General features: G+C 56.0%; 2 protein-coding genes across 4 annotated transcripts; both read right to left on the bottom strand.

The window, feature by feature from the left end:
• Positions 1-168: 168 nt before the first annotated feature.
• Positions 169-15,746, bottom strand: RASIP1 (Ras interacting protein 1). 2 transcript variants are annotated; one of them, XM_036307183.1, is made up of 12 exons: positions 15,469-15,735; positions 15,089-15,229; positions 13,894-14,564; positions 11,054-11,406; positions 6,426-7,079; positions 5,741-5,778; positions 5,357-5,508; positions 5,135-5,238; positions 3,464-3,707; positions 3,091-3,263; positions 1,433-1,580; positions 169-578 (listed from the first exon to the last, which is right to left on the bottom strand). In XM_036307183.1, exons 2-12 carry the CDS (start codon positions 15,223-15,225, stop codon positions 379-381), a joined length of 2,874 nt encoding a protein of 957 aa, XP_036163076.1. In that variant the 5' UTR covers positions 15,226-15,229; positions 15,469-15,735; the 3' UTR covers positions 169-378. The 2 variants fall into 2 exon arrangements, with proteins under 2 accessions (XP_036163076.1, XP_036163077.1); XM_036307184.1 differs by lacking the exon at positions 3,091-3,263 and having other exon boundaries at positions 15,469-15,746.
• A 113-nt stretch (positions 15,747-15,859) lies between these two features.
• IZUMO1 (izumo sperm-egg fusion 1) lies at positions 15,860-19,697 on the bottom strand. Of its 2 annotated transcripts, none has more exons than XM_036307185.1 (9): positions 19,460-19,697; positions 19,046-19,120; positions 18,146-18,232; positions 17,880-17,900; positions 17,498-17,578; positions 17,223-17,323; positions 16,825-16,978; positions 16,251-16,497; positions 15,860-16,010 (listed from the first exon to the last, which is right to left on the bottom strand). In XM_036307185.1, exons 1-9 carry the CDS (start codon positions 19,695-19,697, stop codon positions 15,875-15,877), a joined length of 1,140 nt encoding a protein of 379 aa, XP_036163078.1. In that variant the 3' UTR covers positions 15,860-15,874. The 2 variants fall into 2 exon arrangements, 1 of the variants encoding a protein (XP_036163078.1); XR_004967264.1 differs by having other exon boundaries at positions 15,877-16,010; positions 16,191-16,497.
• Positions 19,698-21,011: the final 1,314 nt, after the last annotated feature.

The following is a 21,011-nucleotide window of genomic DNA, read 5'->3' as shown; positions in this document are numbered from 1 at the left end:
GCCCCCGAGCTCCCGGGTTGGATTACGTGCAAGAGGGCAAGCCGAGGCCGTGGTTATAAATACCTCCTCGGAGTCGGCAGGAGCCCAGCGCCCAGGCAAGGGCCCTGGTGCCATATTCCGCAGAAAATCATCACCAGCGTTTCCGGGGTCTTAACCAGTGAGACGTTGTTAATACCACAGATGCCTTTATTGCTTCTGGCACTCCAATCCCACACCCATCTACCCACCGTCCCAGCCTCTACGACCCAAATACTCAAACTCCCAGCATTCCAAGCGGGAAAGGAACTACAACTCCCAGGAAGTTCTGCGCTCAGGAGGGCTCCAGTGAGTCGCAGCCCAAGAATTTTCAAGGCTCGCGCGCTCGTTTGCTATTGGTTTTCAAGGGGGCGTGGCCACAGGAGGTCCGTGGCGGTGATTGGCCGGCAGTTCCTGCTGCTCCAGGTCCCAGAGGAGGCGGCGGAGTCTGCGCAGTTCACGGTGCAAGGCGTCGTCAGTCACCGGCCCGGTGAGGCGCAGGCGCGAGCTGCCCAAGGGCAGGATGAGGGGCGGATGGGAGGAGAAGCTTTCGAAGATGTCCCCTATGAGACCGAAAACGCAGAGTTAAGTTCTGAAAATGGACGGTAGGCAGCAGTGTCAGAGAGAGACTAGGCTGCGTCACGTCCGAAGGAAGGAAAAACTGAAAACCCCCCAGCAACTCCTAGAGCGGGGTTCACTCCAGCGCGACTCCTGGAGGTCCCAAGCATCATGGGAGTTGTAGTTCACACTACAAAAGGCCACCGTTGCCTGGGAAACGGGCGATGTAGTTGGGTTCTTGGGTCCACCAGGAAGGAAGGGCTGGAACTTAGTTTTAAGGGTTCCTTCGAGTGGAGGGCCTGGAGCCGGGACTCCTGGGTGACGGGGAGGGTAGTTTGTAAGGCAGCGGTTCTCAACCTGTGGGTCGCGACCCCTTTGGAGGTCGAACGACCCTTTCACAGGCGTCGCCTAAGACCATCGGAAAATGTTTTTGTGATTAATCACTATGCTTTAATTATGTTCAATTTGTAACAATGAAAATACATCCTGCATATCAGATTCATAACAGTAGCAAAATTATAGTTATGAAGTAGCAACGGAAATAATTTTATGGTTGGGGGTCACCACAACATGAGGAACTGTATTAAAGGGTCGCGGCATTAGGAAGGTGGAGAACCACTGTTGTAAGGGAAAGAAGCTGGGGGTCTATACCCCTAGGAAAAAAAGAGGGAGCTGGGGGCTTGAAGTCCGTATCCTGGGGAGAAGGGGGTTGAGGTCCAACACTTAGATGCTGGGGGAGGAGAGGGCTAGGGGTCCAAATCCTGAGTAAGAAGGAGGAAGGGGCTGATGCTATGGATTCTGACGTCCCAAGGACAGAAGTAAGCTGATCACCCCGATGCCTGTTCCCATTTCTCCTCACCTGTGTCTACAGCATCCCGGTCTGCAGGGAGAGGCTCCCAAGCAGGTGGGGGCCCGCGGCCAGGGCCCAGCTGGTAGTGGCTGAGCAGATGGTGGAGCTGAGCAGGGGTCAGCGTGGGGTGGTCGGTTCGTAGACTGTTCCATGAAGCCTGGCGGGAAGATGAGGTGAGAAGTCTGTGGTCATTATGGAGCAGCTGAGAAATCCTGAATAGAAAGCCCTCCATAGAGGGGTTGGAGGTAGTGGGATGTACGGGTGTCTGTGCAATGTCTTGAGGGCACTGTGAAGCCTGATGTCACTGAAGTGATGGTAGGGAAGGGTGTGCTCTCAGCTTTTTTTTTTTTTTAAAAAAAAAAGGGGATTTGCTGCTCAGCTGGTGTTGCTCAGTAGTTGAGCATCGACCCATGAACCAGGAGGTCATGGTCAGGGCATAAGCCCAGGTTCCAGGTTCAGTCCCCCAGTCAGGATGTGTACAGAAGGCAACCTATTAATGCCTCTCTCTCACATTGATGTTTCTCTCCCTTCCTCTGTAAAAATTAAAACATTTTTTTAAGTGATTTGCTGCAGAATAAATGAAGATAGGAGTAGGCAGGGGACGGAGAAGAAACTAACTTAGCTATCCCTTCATAGTGTTGAAGCTGGTGATTGTACCTGGGGATTCATTATTCCACTGTGGATTCATTATTCCACTGTGGCCACTTTTTGTGTCTGTCTGAAAATTCCGACACCTAAGCTAGCTGGCATCGGAATCATCAGTGTGGTCAAAACCAGAGACTGGACCCAGATTGCCTGGGTTCAGAAAACCCAGTTTGGTGAATTAATACCTTCTGGCAAGTCACTGTGCCTCGCTCTCCTCACCTGTAAATCGGGGGAGATTAGGAACTACTACTAGGGTTGTTACAATGATTGAATATGGCAGATTCTAAAGTACTTAGAACACGGCCTGGTGCTCATTAAATGCTCTGTACAAGTTTGACAAATAAAAATAAATAAATGAAGTTCAAGTGACCTAGCCTACCTAGTTCTCAGTTTCCTTGTCGGAGAAAAAATTGCCAATTAGTAACCTGCTTCTTGGGGCTTCGCGTCCAACCAGAAGCGCTAGACAGTGTCTGGCATGTAGTTTTATGTTCAATGAGTGTGATATTAAATATATATATATATATATATTTTTATATATATTTTTATATTTTTTTTTTTTTTTTTTTTTTTTTTACAGAGAGGAAGGAAGAGATAGAGAGTTAGAAACATCGATCAGCCGCCTCCTGCACACCCCCTACTGGGGATCGAGCCCGCAACCAAGGTACATGCCCTTGACTGGAACCGAACCTGGGACCCCTCAGTCCTCGGGCCGATGCTCTATCCACTGAGCCAAAACGGTCAGGGCCAATGCGTGTTTTAACTACCCCATTCCTTGGTCTCGTACCCGACTTCCTGAGTCAGTATGTCTGAGGGTGCGGGTCCCGGAAACTGTGAATCAGTCCCACTGAGATTCAGATGCAGCCCAGTTTGGACACCTGTTGGCCACTTCCTTCGAGCTGCCAGTGCATCCCCCATGGCGTCTGAGCTGGGACTGAGGGTAACATGGAGACCACGGGAAGACCCAAGGGTAAGCTGAATACAGAGCAAGGCTGACGCGTCAGGGGCCCGGGGTCAGGAATCACCTTGAGCAGGGAGGTGCGAGGCACACAGAGCAAGTTGACAGCCATGGAGAGCTTCCGGAAGAACTCCATGGCAATGTCTCCCAGGCCAGCCCCCTGCAGCCAGTCCAAGACAAGGTCCAGGTTGGTCCGGATTTGGACAGCTCGAGACCACTGATAGAAAGGTCGGCCTTGACCTGTGGGGGAAGGGTAGGAGCAGCAATGGGTACATGGACCCTGCCCTTCTGCCTCCCGGGCCCTTCCTGTCAGCTTAGGACCTGGAGCTTGCTTTCCGGAGTGCCTAAGAGTTAGGCCTCAGCCCGTGATAGGTCTGACTTGACCTGGGTCTCAGGGCCTCCTGTCTCTGCCTCCTTGCCCGTCCCAGTCTGACGCTCACCTCGTTCCATCAGTGAGTTGAGAAGGGATGCATTGGAGAAGAAGAACAAGTATCCGAAAGTCTGAGACACAAGGTCCGGGTGCAGCTCGCACTGGCTGGTCAGTTCCAGAGCTGCCTGGAACACGCCCAGGGTCGGTCTCAAACCCGGAGGCATGGCCTCCAGCTCTGCGCCAGGTCCCGGAAGCTCTGCCCCACCTGTGAAGGGGTTACTATCCAGGAGAGCTGGCAGCGTTGAATACAGAGTCTGAGGAGATAGAGAGATGCCAACAAGATCAGACTACAACTCCCTAGAAGTGTCAGGGTAGCCGCATAGGAAGGTACTGGGGAGCTCCGCCAAAGGTTTCTGGGAATTGTAGTCCACTTTGCCTTCAACACCCTAAAGATCTCCACGAGTAAATTCCTACTTTCCAGTTGGGTTTCTAGCAGGCATCAGGTCTGGGGCACCTCAGGTCTTAAGAAAGGCTTTGCAAAATATATTTAAAAAAAAAAAATTTAAAAAGCCGAAACCGGTTTGGCTCAGTGGATAGAGCGTCGGCCTGCGGACTGAAAGGTCCCGGGTTCGATTCCAGTCAAGGGCATGTACCTGGGTTGCGGGCACATCCCCAGTAGGAGATGTGCAGGAGGCAGCTGATCGATGTTTCTAGCTCTCTATCTCTCTCCCTTCCTCTCTGTAAAAAATCAATAAAATATTTTTTAAAAAAAATTAGAAAGGCTTTGCAGAAGTTTCTTGGGCATTTTAAGACCACCCCTGGTGCCTTACGGGACTTACAGTTCCTCAACAGAGACAACTCAAGGAGGACAAAGGATACTGAGCAAAGAGGCCCCCTTTAGTCAAAGAAGTATTTTTTATCCAGAATTCCTGAAGGAAAGAAAAAGAATGGAGAGCCAGGAAGTGGGAGTGGGGTGGCAGTCAGCCAGAGAAAAGTGAGATCAGGTCAAGGACAGGAAATAAAGTCAGAGCCAGAAAAAAAGTCAAACCACACTTGGCAGGGATGTACAGGAAGCGACGCCTTCAGAAGGAGAGGGGTTCACCAATCAAAGCTCCTCAAGGAACATGGACTATCTGCCCCAAAGATCCCCTTCCATTTCATAGATGGGGGGGCAAGCCCGCCATACGCCCAGAAACCCTGAGAGTTCCAGGAAGCAATGTGAAGGTCAAGGGTGGCGGTGAGGAACTGGGCAGCAAACAGGTCCTGTAGGATGGGCACTCCGGGGAGAAAAAGGTCTGTGACTCAGAAAAGGCAGTGAATTCAGCTACAGAAAGTGAGTTCAGCAAACACAGGAAGTGAGGGCTGGTTAAAGAGGACCTTTCGTTTAAATGACAGTAGCTACCACTATATAATCTATCCATATCTAGAGACCTATATATCCATCTACCGACTTATCAGTGACTGACGAATTGACTCGGGAAAAGGGAGGGAGCTTGAGAAAGTGATATAACCAGGTGGGGAGACTAGACTGTCGCGAGGGGATGGCTGCAGAGACAGGAAGAGAAGCCAGAAGGCAGGAAGTGATGCAGGCGCGAGCAGTGATGTCAGAATAACGAAACGGGAGGTGATGTCAGAGAAGCAGGAAATCTCGTGAGGGCCAATCGGAAGTGACATCAGAGCGATGGGATGCAGTCAGCAGGAGGTTACGTGATGCCAACAGGAAGCAAAGGTCAAGGCCCACCTTGGTGAGGTAGTAGACAGACTGCTGGAAGGTACACATGATGACTTCATCCAGGAGGGCCATGGCCTCGTCACATAATTCCAAGTCATTGCAGAGCTGTGGGTCTGGGGACAGGCGAGGGGGTGAGCGGGAGAACCAGAGGGTGCCGGAGAGGATCCCAGGCCCCCGGGGCCAGGGAATGGCAGTGGGCTTGGAAGGGCTGGGGTCTGGGTCCGGGCTCACCCTCCTGGTCAGCCTCCTTCTCCATCTCCAGCACCTTCTCCTGCACGAAGCTCAGCAGTTCCGTGGTGTTGGCCATCCACAGCATGAGTGGCCGCAGCTCCACGGACACGGCCTCGGGGGTCAGGGGCTCCTCAGGGACCCCCTCAGGGTGGCTGGGGAAGGAGGACGGGACCTGTGATCCTGGCCCAACCCCACCGCAGTGTCCCAGCCCCGAGATCTGTGTCTAATTGCGGGTCAAATCTAACCGCCGTCCCACAGCTGGAATAGCTGAGTAGAAGCAGGAAGAGCAGAAACTTGGGCGAGGACAGGCAGGGGGTGGACAGAACCGACTCCCATCCCAACCCCCACACCCCCCTCGTTTGCTTCTCCCAGAATTTATCTTACTTCTCTGGCTGACGGTCTCCAATTTCCTTAATCTTTTCCTGTGGAACAGCAAGGTTAGAGTCAAAGGGAGGGGGATCAGGGAGACAGGCCCCGGGTCAATACCCGGGTTTTTCTAGAAGCACCTTTTAGACAGAGACTCTCCTTGCTTTTCAAATGGACTCAAGATTCAGAATGGTCTCGCCTTACCTTTTAAAACACATGCCTCTATGATTACAAGCGGTCCAGCTCCCCCAGGTCCACTTCCCAAACAGCGTTCCTTCTTACCCCCCAGAAGCTTCCTGACTCTAAGAGGCCCAAGCTTTTTGGAGTGCACCCCCTTGCCTGCTTCTCCCTCACCTCTAGGCACGGCCTCCCGCACCACTTCAGGCCCGGTGAGCTTCCCGCCTCACTCCCCACAATGGCCTCTTCAACTGTTTCCTACCACGGGTTCTCGCCCTCCCTCCCCGCATCTCCATCTCCCAGAATGGCTTCTCCCATTGATCCCACAGCTGCGAAGGCAGACGCTGCACAGCGGATGGACCCACACCTCCCAGCGTCCCATCGGACCCCCGGCTTCGTAGCCCGCGCCCCTCCTGAGCCACCGCGGGAGATGTGGCGACCAAACTGGGGTGAAGGGTGGCCCGCGGAAGGCTGCGCAAAGGACCCGGGGCGGAAGCGGAGCCCGACGGCGGTGGGGGTCGCTCACCCAGACAGACTCCTTGATCAGACGGGCCAGGCGGCCTAGCAGGCGCGGCAGGTGGCCCAGCTCGAGCTCCCGGGCCGAGTGCTGCACGCACAGCGCCAGCAGCGTGGCGGGCCCGAGCGGCGGCAGGTCCCCGGCGCCCGCCGCCGCGGTGCGCACGATCTCCCCCAGCAGCGCCTCCTCCTCGCGCGGCCGGAAGCGCAGGACCGGCTCGCTGCCGTCCAGGTAGGCGGCCAGCGCCTCGCCGCGCTCCTGCAGCCCGCGGCCGCACAGGCGGCAGGAGAAGGCCCAGCCGGGCCCCGGCGGCGTGACCCCGGGGCGCGCGGGCAGCCAGGGCGGCCGCGCGGGCCCCGAGCCCCCGACGCGGGGGTCCTTGTACATGAACAGGAAGTGCTCGCCCAGCCCCAGCAGGTCGCCGGGGTGCAGCTCGGCCTCCCGCAGCAGGAGGCACCCGTTGTGCGTGACCGGGGCCCCCCGGGACGGGCGCACCGTGGCCGGGCACTCGGGGTCTGCGCGCACCGTGCAGTGGCGCGGCAGGATGTCGGGGGCGTTGAGGAAGGTGTCCACGTACGGGGCCGGGGCCCCACCGCGGGCGGAGGAGTTCCCGCCGCGGCCGAACACGTGCTGCACCCGCGTCATCACATAGACCACAAAGTCCTGCAGGGAAAGTGGAGATGCGCTCAGGAAGCGGTTCCCCGGGGGGTGGATGCTTCCAAAGAGACCTCTTGCCCGGCCGGCCTGCGTGGCTCAGCGGTTGCGCGTTGGCCTATGAGCCAGGAGGTCACTGGTTCGATTCCGGTCACACACCCAGGTTTCCGGCTCGATCCCCAGTAGGGGGCGTTGCAGGAGGCAGCCGATCAATGATTCTCTCTCATCATTGATGTTTCTATCTCTTACTCTCTCTTCCCTTCCTCTCTGAAATCAATACTAAAATATTCTTTAAAAATAAAATAAATAAAGAGACCTCTTTACGACAATGACAGTCAACTCTCCCATCAACTCCCCCCTCACATGAACACTTCCAAGGAGGTCTCCCCGGATTCCAAAGGACTCGCCAATCACCCCCACCCCCAGAAGTGCTGGGCTGTCCCCTGACATCCAGCCTGAACACCTGATACTTCCAAGTCTTTTTTTTTTAAAATTGATTTCAGAGAGGAAGGGAGAGGGAGAGAGAGAGAGAAACATCAATGATGAGAGAGAATCATTAACTGGCTGCCTCCTGCACACCCCACACTAGGGATGGAGCACAAAAACCCGGGCATGTGCCCTGACCGGGAATCTAACCGTGACCTTCCAGTTCATACGTTGACACTCAACCACTGAGCCACACAGTCGGGCCAGGAACCCCCTTCTTGACATGGGCTCTACCATTCCCCTCCCTCAAAAAAAAAGTGGATGATTCCCAGATCTTTCTCCAGTAGATTCTCCCATCCTCTCACCTCCCCTGATTGGACTCTTTCAAAACAATCCCTGCAGTGGACTCTCCCATAATATCCAGCCCAAAGAAGGGGTACTTCCAAGGACAGTGTGCCCCCATTGCTACAATGGACTATTCCATCACCCCCCCCCCCCAAGAATGGACCTTTCCAAGGTAACCTTCTTTCTCCGAAGAACATTCCCATTTTCCCACCCCTTGCCCCACTTACCCATCATTCCACCCCCATGATGGAGGCTTCCTGAGACATTTCCCCTTCTAACTACAGTTTCTTTCAATATTCCCAAAGCAAGGAGTGGATACCTTTAAAGAGACTCCCCCTTTAAGCAAAGATTTCTTCATTATCTCCACCCCATGAATGTACACTTCCAAGGAGACCCCCTTTCTACACTGGACTCTCATTTTTTCCTGCCTTATGATGGACTCGCTTCCGAGGAGACATAATCCTACAATGAACTCACCTATTACCGGTACCCCCTCTCTCATGACGGGTGTTCCCAAAGATGCTCTCCCATCGATGGGCGCTCTCAATATTCCCATCCCCCAAAAAGGACATCTCCGTATAGTGGCACTTCTAGTAACCCCACCTTATTATTATTATTTTTTTTTTAGAGAATTTAAGAATTTTTTTAAGAACTATTCTTTTTTAAAAATATATTTTATTGATTTTTTACAAAGTGGAAGGGAGAGGAGAGGAATAGAGAGTTAGAAACATTGATGCGAGAGAAACATCCATCAGCTGCCTCCTGCACACTCCCTACTGGGGATGTGCCCGCAACCAAGGTCCATGCCCTTGACCGGAATCGAACCTGGGACCCTTGAGTCCGCAGGCCGACACTCTATCCACTGAGCCAAACCGGTTAGGGCACCCCACCTTATTAATAGATGTTTTCAAGGACCTCCTTATAATGGAGGGCCCCATTGCATCCACCAGAGGAAGAGGGGCATTGCAGAAGGCCCCTTCCTAAAAATGACTCTCCCATCTCCATCCCAGGAAAACGGAAGCGCTCCGTCCGATCCGCTTCTTACATTACACCCTTCTGTTCTCCATGCATGTCTGAGAGAACAGTCATTCTGATATTCATACATCCTCTTCCTACACTGAGCTCTCCCATTATCCTTACCCAACGGGTGGACTTTTCCAAAGAGACCCCTTCCTACAATGGATTTGCTCATCTGCCTCTGGAAAAACGGACCTTTTCAGTCTGACTTCTTTCTGAAGGTAGACGCTCCCATTTTCTATCCCTGTCAAAGGAATGGAATGACCCAAAATATATGGCCCTGGTGAAGGGTCCCAGGTTCGATTCCAGTCAAGGGCACATGCCTGGCTTGCAGGCTCAATCCCCAGTAGGGGGCGTGCAGGAGGCAGCCAATCCATGATCCTCTCTCATCATTGAGGTTTCTATCTCCTTCTCTGAAATAAAAATATATTAATATATATATATACACACACACACACATATATATATATATATATATATATATATATATATATATATATATATGAATCCCCTTTCTAAAATGGGCTCTCCTGTTCCTTAAGCCAAGAAGGGATGCTTGCACAGCAGACACAGTGAACGCTCAGATTACGGCCGCCCACGAATAGAGGCGTGCAAAAAAATTCCTTCCTATAGTAGACTCACCTCTTTCTTACTCCTTCTCCCCAGGAATGGACACTTCTAATCAAGCCTCTTTCTCACAAAGGAATCTCTCATGAACTTCACCCAAAAGAATGGATGTTTCCCATGTCTCCCCCTCTTCCCATAGAAGGCTGTCCCATGCTCCCCAGATAGAGCCTTCCCATTTGACCACATTCCCAATATAGACCCTTTTTTCTCCAACCTTGTCTGGAGGAATGAGCTGTTATAATATATGCAAACCCCCTTTCCTACCATGAACTCACCCCATCCTGTTTGTCAACAAAGGAATGACTTCTGTTCTATGCGAACTCTTTTCTGAAGTCTTAAACTCTCTTAAGCTAAGCTGTGAGCCCATTGGATCTTTCTCTGATAGTAGAAATAGGACTGTTCCATTAGCTCACCACCTCCTACAGTGGCTCTCCCATTGATCCCAACTGTACCTGCTGAGCTTGGCTGCCCCAAAGCAGACACCACTACAAGGATGATTCTCCTAATCATCACACAAAAATACGAGTATTTCCACTAATACATTACAGTTCTGTGTAGATCTGTAGATGGAATACAGTTCTGCGGATGAAATAACTTCCCACCGACTCCCAACTGCCAGCCCTTTCTCCCTCTCTGCTCCTTATCACTCCAACAAGCGGATTGCCACCCAAATACGTAAAATAGAAAGATCAGTACCACCTGCCCCCATCAACCATGGTCCAATCGTTCCGGTGTAAGCCACCTTTTAAAAAGGGATTCGTCCACTCCTCTCCTGGAAATAGAGGCTCACCCAGAAGACAGACTCTTCCATTTTCCCCCTCAGGGCACTTTTACGGAGATCTTTCTACAACAGGCTGTTCCATTCTCTCTTGGGAACTACAGTGCCTTCCCCAACTTCGAATGAAGGGAACTATTCCCTACTCGTCCCGGAATCTTTCTCAGCCATGTATCCTCCTCCTCTCCTACTATCCTCTCCGACAATATCTCCTACCTTGTCCTAACCCAGCGGTCCTCAACCTGCGGGTCGCGACCCCTTTGGGGGTCGAACGACCCTTTCACAGGGGTCGCCTAAGGCCATCGGAAAACACATATATAATGACATGTTGTTTTTGTGATGAATCACTATGCTTTCATTATGTTCAATGTGTAACAACGAAATTGGGGGTCACCACAACATGAGGAACCGTATTAAAGGGTCACGGCGTTAGGAAGGTTGAGAACCACTGTCCTAACCGGTTTGGCTCAGTGGATAGAGCGTCGGCCTGCGGACTGAAGGGTCCCAGGTTCCATTCCGGTCAAGGGCATGTACCTTGGTTGCGGACACAGGAGTGTGCAGGAGGCAGCTGATCGATGTTTCTCTCTCATCGATGTTTCTAACTCTCTCTCCCTCTCCCTTCCTCTCTGTAAAAAATCAGTAAAATATACATTTTTAAAAAATATCTCCTACCTTGCTGGGACCACACCTTCCAGCACACGGTAGCCCAAGGAATTCTGGGGGTTGTAGTTCTGTCGCCCTTCAACCTAGGGGTGGGGCGCAGGGCTCTCTGGGGGAGAGAGGCTGAGCTCACCTGGGCATCCTGGTAGCCCTGGAGCAGCAGGAAGTAGGGCCGGTTGCTGGGGGCCTGGATGAGGCACTGGGTCAGCTGGTCGAAGTCGCTGGGGTCGGTAGGTACTATTTGGGCGTCCGCTGCCCCCGGAGCCATGCTCAGCGCCTGCTGCCTGCGCTCCTGCTGCCGCCTTCGCCGGCCCTGCAGGCTGAGCTCCGACACGCTTCGCCGCAGGGAAAGATTTTCCGAGCGCTCCTTGCCCGACCCAGCCTGGGTACCGGACCCGGACCCCGGACCCGGGCTGGCCAGGGCCGCCCCCCCGGATGCTGCCCGGGAGCGGTTCTTCTGTGGCCTCCACAAGGCGGGGCCTGAGCCTGCGCGGAGAGAGGAGAGCAATAAAGGCTGAAACTGGAAAAAGACACAGGGAGAGACAGGCTCAGAAAGCGGGACGTTATCAAGAGACAAAGAGTTGCCCTGGCCGGTTTGGCTCAGTGGATAGAGCACCGGCCTGCGGACCGAAGGGCCCCCGGTTTGATTCCGGTCAAGGGCACATGCCTGGGTTGCAGGCTCGGTCCAACATGCAGGAGGCAGCCAATCAATGATTCCTTCTCATCACTGATGTTTCTATCTCTCTCTTCCTCCCTGAAGTCAATAAAAATATACTTTTTTTTAAAAAAGAGAGAGACAAAGAGTGGGCACTGGAGAGATGAGGCTGCTCTCCACGGTTAGGGGTTGCATATGCTGCCCCCTGCGCCTGGAATATATATATATTTTTTCCGCCTGACTCCTACCCATCCCCATCCTAAAGTGTTCACGTCAGAAATTCATTCATTCTTTCAACTAATCTATTTTGAGCATCTATTATGTGCTGGGCTCTCTTCTGGCCACTAGGGACTTTGCAGTGAACAGAGAAGACCCCATGGAAACAGAACACCCTTCCCTGACATTCCAAGTTGAAGCAGAGAATGGCACCCCTGGGCGCTTGGGGCTCTGTCTGGGCCCAGCACAGCCCTGGCATACAGTCGGCGCCTAGTGGATGAGGTGACCCAGTGAACTGGTGTGTTTCTCACGAGGCTGTAAAATCTAGGAGGGTGGGAACTTCACCTCTCAATGTCCCCACTGTATTCTCCCAGGGTCCTAAGTAATGTGTGGCCCAGAGTAGGCGCCCAATGAATGCTTTTTGAAGAATAAGAAAAAAAGAAAAGAAAAAAAGACAATGATGGCCCACTGGTGTGACTCAGCGGTTGAGCATCAACTCAGGAACCAAGAAGTCACCGGTTCGATTCCCAGTCAGGGCACATGCCCAGTTGCAGGCTCCGTCCATAGGAGGGGGCATGCAGGAGGCAGCTATGATGATCCTCTCTCATCCATGTTCCTATCTCTCTATCCCTCTCCCTTCCTCTCTCTCTAAAAATCAATAAAAACATTTTTTTAAAAAATCCTCACCCGAGGATGTTTTTTTTTCATTTAGTTTTAGGGAGAGTGGAAGGGGAAAAGAAAGATAGAGAAAAATATCAACGTGAGAGGAACACATGGATTGGTTTCCTCCTGCACCAGCCCTGACCAGGGGAGGAGCCTGCAACTAAGATAAGTGCCCTTGATAGGAATCTAACCCGGGACCCTTCAGTCCGCAGGTCGACGCTCTATCCACTGAGCCAAACTGGCTAGGGCTAAAAACATATTTTTTTAAAAAAGACAATGATAGTTATAATTGCCATTCCATATTAAGCAACTAATGCGCCAAGCACTGGGCTAAAACTCTTTCTATACACTATCTCCTTGAATCTTCTAGCACTTTGCTGACTTTGACTTAGAACGTGTTGAATTCTCAGCTTGAGTTCAAAGCCTATGAGCTTAACTGCCACAAGCACTCTATCTCCCGAAAGGAGACTCAGAAACAGAAAAGAGGTTACAGGACCCCCTTGAGCAGCCCCTAGTCCTGTGAGCCTGGCCCCACCCCTGCCAGGCCCCGCCCCCCATTTGCTACTTCACCAATGGCACCACCTCCAGTTCCCGGCCCGATCTTCCCTGGTCTCCACCCTCAAGCCCCAGCGCTCAGACTTGGAAGCCAGCCCTGCCAAGGCCACCAGCTCCAGGGCCCGCCCCCCGGAGGCCCCGCCCACTCTCAGGCTTTGCTCTCGCAGCCCATTTCTCCGCGCGCCAGGTCCCTGCCCCTTCCAGTCTCCATCCGCAAAGGGCCGCCTGCCCTCAGGAGCTACTGCTCTGAGAGGCCTCCAGCTACAGGATCCCCCTCCACGCATCCGCCCCGGCCAACACCTCTAGCTCCAGGCTCCTCTATTCTGCAGGCCCCGCCCCAGCACCAGAGGCCCCGCCCGTGGGCGCTGCCCTTACCCCAAGGGCTCTGGCCTAGCACATCTGGCTGACCCTGGCCGAACTCAGCCTTTCCTCCACTTTTCCCCGTGCTCTAGGTCCCGCCCAAGTCCCTTCCCAGGGGCTTCGCTTCCAGCCCTGCAGGCCTGCCTCGCCCTGGCCCCGACCCCAACCCCCCTGGGTCAGCTTCAGCCCCTTTCCGCAGGCCCCGCCCCCAAACCCGGCCCATCCCTCCGCCTAGCCCCGCCCCTGGGTCAGATCCCGCCCCTTTGCGCAGGCCCCGCCCCAAAACCCAGCCCATCCTTCCGCCTAGCCCCGCCCCTGGGTCAGCTCCAGCCCCTTCCCGCAGGCCCCGCCCCCAAACCCGGCCCATCCCTCCGCCTGGCCCCGCCTCTGTGTCAGCTCCAGCCCCTTTCCGCAGGCCCCGCCCCCAGGCCCCGCCCCCAGGCCCCGCCCCAGGCCCCGCCCCCAGGCCCCGCCCCCAGGCCCCGCCCCCAGGCCCCGCCCCCAGGCCCCGCGGGCCGCCTCACCTTCGCCGTCGGAAGCGCCATAAGCCTCCTGCTCCAGGCGGCGAGCTTCCTCGCGGCCACGTAGCTCGAAACGCCGCGCCCAGCCGGGCCGCGCCCGCCACAGCTCCTGCACCAGCAGCGGGCGCTCCGCGTCGCCCAGCACGCGCAGGTGCTCCGCGCGCCACTCGCCGTTCCCCAGGCCGCCCGCCGCGGGCCGGCCCAGCGCGTCGCACAGCGCGAAGGCGTCCACGCAGTTGCTCTCGCCGGGGCCGCCGCCGGGGCTGCCGGCCAGCCCGTAGCGCTCCAGCGCCTCGGCCACCAGCTCGCGGGCCGTGGAGCGCGCCGTGGCCAGCACACTCTTGTAGTTGGCGCCCGACGCCAGCCCGGCGCCGAAGATCTTGAGGACCCCCGGGGGCGCAGTGGCGCGAGTGGCCAGGGGGGGCTCGGGGGCCACGCCCGCCGCCAAATCGGGCAGCTTCTTCTCGCTGGCCCAGCGCTGCGCGCTCCCCGGGGTCCCGGGACCTCCCGCGACCCCGGTCCCCGAGCCCCGGAAGAGCTGGGAGATGCGCTTGGCGCGACTCCCCGAGGCTCCCCCGGCCGCCTTCACCGCGCCCACTCGCCGCAGCTCCACGTGCGGCGGCGGCGGGGGCAGCGGCTCGCTGCTGCGGCTCCCCGTGTCGGAAGAGGAAGACCTGGGAGCCCGCCGTGGAGCGGAGATGCGGGAGAGAGAGACGCGCAGAGACGCAGGAGTTAGAGAAGGGGGGAGGCGGGCAAAGACCCAGATTGGGGGGGAGGGGGGCAGAGACCCCGAGGCAGAGTGACAGAGACCCATGGAGACGCGACAGAGACGGGCAGAAAGGTGGGAAGCGAGCGTAGGGTGTGTGGAGATGCGAGGTGGGCAGAAGCCGGAGACAAGGAAAGAGAGGAAATTATAAATAAGTAGGCGAGTCCCACAGAAGGGAACCTCAAAGGGTGATCAGGGAAAGAAGTGAATCAAATCGATCGCCTTCTGGGTCCCCATCCTGTGTCCATGCCCAGCACCTCCCCCACCCGGGCCCTGGATCGCCGTGGCCCACTGTGTCCTTCCGACCGACCGACCACCAGCTCACTTGCCCATTCAGAGGTCCCTGGCGCTGCCTAGGGCAGGGTCTGGGTCATCGACAGGAGCAGACGGGGCAGGGGCAGGGGCAGGAGTTCCGGGGAGGAGGGCACTCACTTGACGGAGGCTGCGCTGGGCCAGCGCCGCCCCAGCTTGGCCAGCTGCTTCCTGGGATAATTGATCCAAAGGCCCATCGGCAGATGCAGCTTCCCGAAACGGGGGCTCCCGCCCTCCTTCCGTTCACCAGATAGCATGGCCCTACGGGGAGGGTGGGCAAGGCCCCGACTCCTGAGGCTTTTAGTGGGGATGGGCTGGAGGGGAGGGGAGGGCCTGGACTTGGGTCAGAACCTGGAGAAGACTGGGGCCCAGGCTCCTGAGTCTGGGTAGAGGAAAGGGAAGGGAGTCGGGACTCCTGGGTGTGGGACGGGAAGTGGCCGAGGATTGAGTCCTGGATCTGAGGGAGGAGGGATCTGGACTCCTGGGTCCCCGGCTCTTACCCTGCTTCGGGTCCCAGCAGCACCCCGGGGGGCCCTGGCTCCGTCGGCCTGGGTCTGCTCCCGACCCCACTGCTCCCGTTCAGCCTTTCCTCTGCCCCAGCTCCCAGCACTGGGTGGGGGACAGGAAAAGGCCAGAGGAAACCCGGCAGGAAGAGCGGGGAGGGGGCGTCCTGTGAGGGGACCGGGCCTGGAGGAGGAGATCTGGGTACTGCTGGCTCTGCCCCACTCCTTCATTCTGGATCGCACTGCAGCCCGCTGGCCCCTGCCAGGACCCACGGGGGGGCCTGGCTCCAGCCCCTCCTCCCTCAGAGAGGAGACTGTCCCCAGACCTCTCCTTTTCGGGGAACCCCAAGTTGAGATCAGTATGGAGGAGTGAGTCAGATACTTAAAACAATCAAATAAATCTTTATTGGCTCCTAGATTTTTTGTCCTTTTTCTCTGGAACGTTGGGGCTCTGAGCTGCCTCCTTGGCAGTGCTGACCCAGGACTTTATGGAATCAATGAAGTATCCAGGATTCTTCTCGGACCAATAGCAGAGCATCCTGGGAGACAGCGGGGTGCACACAGCCAAACCGGGTCAGACCCCAGCCCCCAGGATAGCTGATCTTATTCTAGCCATTATCCGAGCTTCGCCCTCCTAGGGAAGCCCCAACTGGTGGTCCACACCCCACCCCACCCCCGTGGCAGTCTAGGGCTCAGGGCTCCATAGCTCCCAGACCCACCTCTGGACTGGAAGTCCCGCCCCTCACGCCAAGCCCTGCCTTTCTCTGCAGGCTGCTCACAAGATGACAATGCTGGCTATCAGCACCACAAAGCCCCAGATCAGCAGCCCGACCAGGAGGCTTCTCAGCATGTTCTCCACCGTCGGGGACTGCGGGGACTGCGCCGCGGAAGACGGCGACGACGGAGGAGGCGGGATGGTGGTGGCCGACTTGTTGGGCGTCCAAGTCACCTCATCCAGGGTCACATCCTCCGGGTTTGGGATGATGTTTGTGGACGGCGTCTCCTCCACAACTCTTTTGGGCAACACTGATAGAGGAGGAGAAAGGGATCGTCCTGGGAAGGCACCAAGAAGGTCCCAGCACAGCCAGGGCGAGCCCTCCCGGCCCCGGCCCGCCCCAGGACCCAGCCCCAGCAGGAGATAATTAACGCGCCTCCGACGGCTTACGCCGGAACCCACCCCGAAGGAAACCCTGCCTACGTGGCCAGAGCCACACGCGGGGCAGGAAGCGACACTCTCCTGGCCTAAAACCACACCGTGGCCGGAAGTTATCTCCCCGCACACACCCCTGAAGCAGGCCGCTCCCAGCCCCGGACCCCTGAATCCCATACTTCTCTCAGCCCCCCGGCACGGACCTCTGACATGATAACGGATGATCGTGGCGGGGCTGTTTTTCACGGTGTCCAGCTGGCAGCGGTAGATGCCCGCATCCGACGGCGTCGCCCTGGTCTTGGTCAGGGTGGGCGCTGTCCCCTTGTACACCATGCTCTCAGATTTGTTCTTCCAAACCTAGACCCAAGCTCAAGGGGTCACAGAGGCCTGGGGAGTTCAGGGGTTGGGGGAAGTACAGGGGTAAGAAGATCGCGGGTCTCAGTGGGGGAGATAGGAGTCCTGTGTACTGGTCGGGGTGTAGGGTCCGGAAGGGGTCATTGGCAGCCACCCCTAGTAGGTCATGGGTCCTGGGGAATGTGAGACGGTGCACACGGGCCTGGGGGCTCGGAGTTCAAGGGGCACGGGGGTTGGAGGGCCCCACCCTGTAAAAGGTGTAATCAGTCAGGCCTTCAGAGATGTGATGCCAGTTGAGCTCACAGTCCAGGATCATGTCTTCCATTTCATGGACATTGACTCTGCGCTCTGGGGACAGGGGGTCACCGTGGGACGGCGCTTTACGGCCCTTGGCCTTCCCCCAACTCCCCTCCACTGGGTCAGCCCCCCCTTTTCTCTTCCGCTGACGGTGGCCTCGGCCTTCTCTAAACTCAGTCACGCCCCCTTTGCGCCCACCCCTCCTCTCGGGCCCAGCTCTCTCACCCCCGCAATCCATGTTCTTCCGACAAGCGTGAAGCTTCTTCTCGCAGGAATCGCACCAGGTCAGAGTCTGCAACATCATACCTGCGGGAGCAGGGTCAAGGCTGTCTGCGCCCCCTGAGAGGCGGGGCTAAAAGGAGAGGGCAAGGGCAAGGCCGCGGGGCAGGGCAGGGCAGGGCTCGGTAGGAAGCCGGGATCTAACCAGGCTCCGGAAAGAGTGCTCCTGCTCCCCTAGATGGCCTTGGTGCAGAAGGAATGCTGGAGACCCGGAACCTTGCAGGCGCGGAGAATGAAGACACAGGAGACCCAGCAGGGGGAGGAGAAAGGCTGGGCATTCACAGTAGGGATGAGGGAAAGAGGACCAGCTCCCATACTCCGTACTCACCGCATTTGTTGGGACAGAGAGCTGCCTCGGAAGAGGAAAAAAAAAAAAAAAGACAATCATATTGTTAAGTTAAAGGGGATGAGAGAGGGGGCAAAGGTCAGGGCTGGTGCTGGAGCTCCCAGCTTTGCGGGAGGAAGGACCTGGGTGCCTGAACCCCTGGGTGTGAGGGAGGAGGGACCCGACGTGGAGAAGCAAGGGGCTGGGGACAAGGACTCTTGGACTGAGGATGGAGAGGCTGGGGGCCCGGAACTCCCATCTTCCCTCACCATCTTTTTGGAACAGAGAAACGTGTCTGCCAAAGGTTTCCTTTTGCTGCTTCAACATCCAGAACAGCTCCTTCACGAGGAGCTCACCTGGGAAGAAGCAGGATGAAGCAGAGTGGTCCCCTCCCCACCTCCAGGTGTGAGCTACAGGAAGTGTGTCTCTATCGGCAGAGCCTGGCTCTCAGAACAGTGAAACTGAATGGCCACTGAACATACTGGCTAAGCCACGGCTGGGACTAGAGCCCTGTTGTGGCGTCCCGTGTAGGGTGACAAGCTGCAAGGCCACACAGCTAGCAAGTGGCAGAGCCAGGAATCGAACCTAGGCAGTCTGGTTCCAGAGCCCAGTACCTGACCAGGTGTCACCATCGATCACTTCCCTGAGAGATTCTGGAACCCCTCCCCTGTCCCCTCCATGCATTTACCTATCTTTAAAAATATATATTTTGCCGAAACCGGTTTGGCTCAGTAGATAGAGCGTCGGCCTGCGGACTGAAGGGTCCCGGGTTCGATTCCGGTCAAGGGCATGTACCTGGGTTGCGGGCATATCCCCAGTAGGAGGTGTGCAGGAGGCAGCTGATCTATGTTTCTCTCTCATTGATGTTTCTAGCTCTCTATCCCTCTCCCTTCCTCTCTGTAAAAAATCAATAAAATATATTAAAAATATATATATATATATTTTATTGATTTTTTTACAGAGAGGAAGGAAGAGGGATAGAGTTAGAAACATCAATATCATCAATGAGAGAGAAACATAGATCAGCTAGCTGCCTCCTGCACACCCCCTACTGGGGATGTGCCAGCAACCAAGGTACATGCCCTTGACCGGAATCGAACCTGGGGCCCTTCAGTCTACAGGCCGACGCTCTATCCACTGAGCCAAACCGGTTAGGGCCATGCATTTACCTTTTACGTCACTGTCCGTGATGCGTTTCAGTTCCTTCAGAAAACTCCAGGTTCCCTTTTCCAGTGTGGCATCATCTGTGGCGGGGTAGACAGAACCTCAGATTCCAGTGTTAACTGTATGGAGGGCTCACCTAGTCTTAGAAACTACAATACCCATGGGGCCACTGGGCAAGGATAGGCCTGGTGAAGGGACTATCCGCCTGTTACTTTCTGGGAATTGTAGTTTTGTTGCATAAAGTTGCAGGATAAGGGGTAGGGGGACACAGTATTTGCTAGCCCTGGGGAAACCCCCTAAATCTGTACCCAAACCCAGAAGACTCTGCCTCCAGCCCTCTCATCCCTGCACCCAGCAACCCTAGTCCCAGACCCCTCCTTTCCCAGGACCCAGGAGTCCCGGCTCTGCCTGGCTCTCACCGACGACCTCCAGAAAGGATTCGTCGTCCTCAAGCTCCAGGTTCTTGAAATCCTTCACGGCATTCTCTAACTTTTCCATCAGGTGTTTGTGATGCTCAGCCCCCAAGTGGTCGGGCAAGTAATCCGTCTCCAAGGATTTTAGAGCCTCCACGACCCTTTGATCACACCAGAGACAACCCAGGGCAGGAAGCAGGCAGCTGCCCAGCGCGGCCACCAGGAGAGGAAACCGCGGCCCCATTGAGGCCAGGGCGTTCAATCCACGCCGACCTCCGGGAAAGGTCCTTTCTCCCGGAGGCCGTGAGCGCTAAACGAAGAGATGCCCTTCCCCGAAGAGATGAACGGACCCCCCCCCCCCCAACCTCCCCCCAATGTGCAGGGCGCACACTTCTCGTTAGGAACAAGAGGAGTCCCGATGCACCCACATCAGCCACTGCCCGATCCGGACTCCAGAGCCTTGTGCCCGCAAACACTAGGGTTCGCGGAAGAGCCGGGGGTCCAGGCTCTGAGGGCTTTGCGAGAGGAGGACCCGGCCACGTCCCTCCACCCTACTATTTTCCCACTACTAAAATGAGGGGTTTTGGTTAGGGGCGAGGGTGAGGTTGGTTGCGTGGTATCGAGAGCATTGGACTGGGGTCAGAAGCACGGCTCGCCCCACGCCACGAGGTACTCCCACAGCCTCCGACTTCCAACTTCCTAGTTGGAGCCCGAATTCCCAAGGGATACTCCCTGGGGGCTTCCTTGGCCCCGCCCAGAAGCTGCACTCCGAGCCTGATTGGACCGCAACAAAGGGAGTCCCCGCCCATAGCGCTGTGACGTCACAGAGGCGGCGGCCTTTTACACCGGAACTTTCCCAGCATTTACCGAAGAAGTGCCCCTTCTGCTCCAGCTTGCCAGGCACGTGGAACGGGGTTCCGGCCTCAGCTTCCTCCCCATCCCGGGCCCCAGAACCCATGCTCCCCACTAGATGCCCAAGACCCCGGCGTCGTCGACATAGGAGGACGCGAGAAGCGGCCCTTCCCAGCCCTAGGAATAGAACTCCCAGAAGGCCCCCTGGTCTCTCTCCAGGGCGCCGCAGCCAACCCCATGGCATTATGGGAAATGTAGTTCAAGACCTCCTAGACTCTGTGCTCACTTCCTCCTCCACCTTCTCTCCCAGCCTCTGGGGCTGAATGCCAAGGTCCCGGAGGAAAGTGAGGTCTAGGGGCCAGTATTGAGAGGTGAGAATGGAAGTGGGGCTCAGAGACCACACGTCTGACAATAAGAGGCTGCCAGATCTGAGCAGGGAGAATACCCTAAGACATGAGCCATGAGAGTCCCTGGAAGTTCAGCACTTTTCCTACACACACACACACACACACACACACACACACACACACGACTCCAACAAAATTACAGAGACAGAGTTTGCTGATGTGAACTTTTAATTCATACCTCCCTCTCCCACCCATGGCAGCTGAGTAGGGAATAGCAACCCCCCCCCCCCAAAAAAAAAAAGAAAACACCATGAGAAGACTAGAAACAAGTCTGGAATAAAAGTATCTACTTTCATCCC

The sequence above is a fragment of the Myotis myotis genome, unplaced genomic scaffold (genome assembly GCF_014108235.1).
Source record: "Myotis myotis isolate mMyoMyo1 unplaced genomic scaffold, mMyoMyo1.p scaffold_m19_p_45, whole genome shotgun sequence".
Classification (NCBI taxonomy): domain Eukaryota; kingdom Metazoa; phylum Chordata; class Mammalia; order Chiroptera; family Vespertilionidae; genus Myotis; species Myotis myotis.
The sequence above is the reverse complement of the archived record's forward strand: the minus strand, read 5'-3'. Positions and strand labels throughout refer to the sequence as shown.